We start from the raw sequence: 4,593 nt of genomic DNA on the forward strand, positions 1-4,593 counted from the left end.
TTTCTCACTGGTGTTTATTTTTATCAAATGGTCATATGTAATTTTGTTTTAATTATAGGGGATTAGAAGACATTCCCCCACAGGAAAAAAAATTTCAAGGAAATTGGTAGAATGATCTATTAAAAACATTACTTTGTATTATGGCCCAGACACACACAAAACCACTCAAGTACAAGAGATGCATTGCACAAGGAAGAGTGCTGGAGCTCTTATAATCAGCAAAGAGTCAGTAAAAAGTGTTTGGTGTAAAAGAGGAATGTAATCTAACAATAGACTTGTGATATCACACACTAAACAGCATACCATTTTTTTATGCAAGTTTTATGGGGGTCTATTCATCATTAATCATGAAAGATCAGCAGAGTACTGCATTACCTAAAATTCAACAATATAGATATTTCTACCAATCAAGGTTGTTTGTCATAAAAGCTAGCACAGGCACTATATCCCATGAAAGATGAAAGCAATGGAATGAATCTACCAATTTATAGATTAGAATTACACTGACAGTCATATTTACGTAAATGGCCTCCACTAGAGACATGACATGAACACAAAATGAATGCTGTGATGTCAGTAAGGAAAAAGGCATGGTCTATGTATGAGTGCAGTCCATCAACACTGAAAGTGGAAGCATAAAGGTTGAATTTGAGATTTCACCATAAACATAATACCAAAGGTGATTAGCAAATAAATTATACTAGTTACGTGTATCACACAGAGTTGAGACATAAATGCCATCAATACAACCCTAATAGTAAAAGTAACAGTATACGTTTAAGGTGAATAACTTCAGTTTCTGAAATCATTAAAGTTCAATGAATTCCTGAGCACACTTAATAAATTAGAATGTAATTTAAAAAGCTGCAATATGTAACTTTTAAATGTCTAACAAGTGCTATTTCTATTATATTTTACTTTTGGTTTTGTACACCAGCTTCCAACAGCTGAAAATACAATATCTTTGGTTATGTAAAATATAGTGGTTTAGATGGTACAGTGATTCTCTACACTATACTCACTTGTTTTGTCACACTTAAATTAGGCAAACTATTAGAGTTTTAGCAACCAGGAAATGGAGGTGCAATTTCTGCATAGTGGGTCTTTCAAGAGGGGATGGGTTGGTTGTCCTTTGTTGCTGGATCTTGTGAGCCCATCGTATCTTTGTTAAGTGTGGGCTGAGGTACTGTTGCTGATGGGGACAATGCCGACTAGCCCTCTCTTCAATAGGGATGTAGTGCTTGCTGAAACACTTCCAGCACTGTTTCGATAGAATGTACACCATTTCTGAGACATTCAGCACAATGCACAATATGGATGTACAGCCCATGATGTAAAGAAAGATCTCAGTGGCTTTGGCGGTGTAGTAGTCGACGGTGTTTGGGCAAGAGTCCAGGCTGCAGCGAAGCAGTCTGGGAACGTCAAAGCCACTGTTGAGGAAGTAGAAGGCAAGAAGGGAGCCCACCTCGAAGGTAGTCTTGAAGACGAGGCTGATGACATAGGTGCAGAGCAGGCCTCGGTCAATCCTGCCTTTGTCCTCATAGAGCTTCTTCCCATGCCTCCTCTCCCTGTTCTCGCGGTAGGCCACGTGTAGAGCCACCAACAGGGAGGGAGTGGACACCATGATGAGCTGGAGGGCCCACATGCGGAGATGGGGAAGAAATGGTTGAAGCACATGTTCTCACAGCTAGGCTGCTGGATGTTGCAGACAGCCCTTGTTCTCGTCCTTCCAGACATGCTCAGCAGCCGCCACGTACACAAGGATACTGAAGACGATGGAGAGCCAGATGCACCCGATGACTGTGGGGTATTTGTTCACCCCACTCAGGATGTTTTCCAGAAACCCCCAGTTTGACATCTCTCTAATTACATGAGCCTGTGGAGGATCGAGAAACTGTAGAAAGCAGGTTACGTCCCAAATGGAACCACATTCCCTACATAGTGCACTACTTTTGACCAGGCTGTTCAAAAGTGGTGCACTATGTACTAGGGAATATGCTGCCATTTGGGACAAAACCCTGTAGATACAAGGCCAATACTAAGTTCTGCCTGTTATGAAGCCATCGTCTAACAATAGAAATCGATTACAATCATACATAGGACATAATAGAGTTCTACTGTAGGTTTTTTGTTGCTTCGTGGCTACATTTCTATATTCACCATTATTCTCTCCACTGTAAATAGAAACAAGTATTATATATACTTAACACTGTAGGCTACTTACACATATTACGGTGTAATAATGACAATGTTATGTAAAGTGTAACCAAATAAATGGAAAGGGCAAATATCAAGTTGATAATATCTGTGTAGGAATGAATATGTTCCTCTTTAATATGCTTGTTGCACTTTTTACAATGAGAACTTCTACTGGCTCTGTATTTCCTGGGTAGCAGTACAGTAGCATCATGTATAAATGAATTACCCTTTTACAAAAACCGAAAGCTTATATCTTTACTATTACTCTCCAGTGAACAAATTGCCATTGATTAATTTCAAGTACTCAACTTGATCTGTGATGGTGTGCATTTTCCAGTAGCATAGATTAGATAGGTTTAGCCATCTTAGGATCACTATTATGTTCAGACAAATACAATATTGAAAGAAAATTAACTCACCGACTAGAAACCGGCTATTGCAGTTTTTTCTGATGCTTGCTACTGCAGTCGATTTCCACATTAAACACACCTGTCGAAGAGGCCACACCTATTTGGTACGCAGAGGGCTTATTTGGATATTCTATTGCGGACGAGCGGCACTATAAAAATCCTTAGCATAGTTAATTAAATGTACCCTGTATGTGTATTTTTCTTTTAGCATATATGACCTATCATTATCTTTATTAGATTGTAGGTTTAACATTAAAGACTGTTTCTGAAGGTATGTTGAGCAATGTGACAAAGGTAAATAAAAATCATCCTAAATTGAACACTATGTCTATTTTCTGAACATCAGTGGTAGGAAATATCAGTCAATGAGTTCAAATTGCATTGCTGAAATAATAAAAAAGTCCTACAGAATTGTATCTAAGTTAAATTGTTATTTGAATGTCCCTTTCAAGTGCTGACTTCTATGTGGCTACTGGTCATTATTTAATTGTCATTCCAGGTGTCCTGTGACTTGACTGTTAATAATGGGTCTTCACCTGTCTCCCTGTGTAAGGCTAAATAGCTATTACACTTTTTCTGAATACACGGAAATAACGTACAATTGTTTATGCTGAGTCTTTGGTATAGGCCACTGTAAAGCTAAATGCCAAACCAAAGGCTGTTCCGTAGCAGTGTACTCCATCCACGCGGTGGCGCTGTATAATTGTATAATACAGACATTTCTTGTTGCATTCGTTGACTGTTATGACTTTCAAAACAAATGGACGTTTTGTGCATGCGCTTTTCATTGTTTGGAATGTTTTCCATCATCAATAACGTTTCCTCAAACGCTTTGCACTCTTTCATACAATAGGGTTGCACGAAAAAGACTCAACATACTTGTACAATGGCATCTGGTAGCGATAAGGATGCTCCGAAAGAAGGGAATTTCAGGATTCCTGGCCTGAGAGGAGCGAAGACCACCACACTTTTCCGAGCTGTTAACCCTGAGCTCTTCATTAGACCAGTAAGGCCTACTGACGAACTCCTCGGCTACAATTTTATTAGGTACATAGGAGTTTGTTATCAGTATCGTCTGTTGTTCACATGTCATTACATTTGTGGTTTATTTGTTTTACAGAACAAGCCTGTGATGGCCTTTGGACTTATAACTATCACATTGTGTGTGGGCTACCTGGGCTACCTTCACGCCACCAAAGATAACGACCAGCAGCTGTATGAAGCTATTGACAGTGAAGGGGAGAAGAACATGAGGAGGAAAACCTCGAAATGGGACTGATCACACCAGATATGCAATATATCCTGAACATTATTGTGGGGAAATGGCATGGCCTGAAAGCACTGGATCTGTGTATAAAATGATTATGGTTATTAAATATTGTTAAAATTAGACAATAGCTGTTGGATTCATTTATTAAACTATTGAAACAACAATTTACTTTAGAGAATAAATACAGTAAGGTAAACCCATAAAAAGCCTATAGATGATTCCACGTCAAGAAAGAGCTGACCAGCGTTAAAACAGCACAATAGGATGCATCACAATGAGTTTTTCCTTTTTCAGATACATGCATTTGAAGTCACATGTTCTTATAGTTTTTTTTTTCTTCTACAAGGCAGCATTTTAAGTACATTAAACAGATCTCTGTAGCTAGTTTTAAATAGAGCAAGATATCCCACCCTATGGGTTGGGAGATAATACTTAAATAATGATGTACTTTGTGAGGTGAGGTCCAGTGTACAAGCTAAAATGGACAGAGTCAAAGAGCAAGGGAAACCCAACGTGGGAATAGAAGCTTCACAGAATCCTTCCTGTGTGTCTAGAGGTGAAAGACAAACTGCAAGAAAGCGAGAGCCCACAAGCCGTACTCACAGCTTTGTATGGCAACACTGATAAAGCTGAAGCAGTTGAGTACTCACTCAAACCTCATTGGTATGTCCAAACCTCCTTTATTAGATTCCCTCCAATGATACTACTTATCAA

General features: G+C 38.9%; 1 protein-coding gene and 1 pseudogene across 1 annotated transcript; one reads left to right on the forward strand and one right to left on the reverse strand.

Annotated features, from left to right (window-relative positions):
• Positions 1-1,036: 1,036 nt before the first annotated feature.
• Positions 1,037-1,858, reverse strand: LOC120019264 (annotated as a pseudogene).
• A 1,491-nt stretch (positions 1,859-3,349) lies between these two features.
• smim8 (small integral membrane protein 8) lies at positions 3,350-4,001 on the forward strand. The gene is made up of 2 exons (XM_038962773.1): positions 3,350-3,615; positions 3,730-4,001. The coding sequence occupies exons 1-2, from the start codon at positions 3,496-3,498 to the stop codon at positions 3,886-3,888; spliced, it is 279 nt and encodes a 92-aa protein (XP_038818701.1). The 5' UTR covers positions 3,350-3,495; the 3' UTR covers positions 3,889-4,001.
• The last annotated feature ends 592 nt before the right edge of the window (positions 4,002-4,593 follow it).

The sequence above is a fragment of the Salvelinus namaycush genome, chromosome 24, assembly GCF_016432855.1.
Source record: "Salvelinus namaycush isolate Seneca chromosome 24, SaNama_1.0, whole genome shotgun sequence".
Classification (NCBI taxonomy): domain Eukaryota; kingdom Metazoa; phylum Chordata; class Actinopteri; order Salmoniformes; family Salmonidae; genus Salvelinus; species Salvelinus namaycush.

Coding starts and splice junctions, on each gene's coding strand:
- smim8 (XM_038962773.1), top strand. CDS start 3,496: ATGGCATCTGGTAGCGATAAGGATGCTCCGAAAGAAGGGAATTTCAGG. Junction 3,616..3,729: donor CTGAGCTCTTCATTAGACCA/GTAAGGCCTACT, acceptor TTTGTTTTACAG/AACAAGCCTGTGATGGCCTT.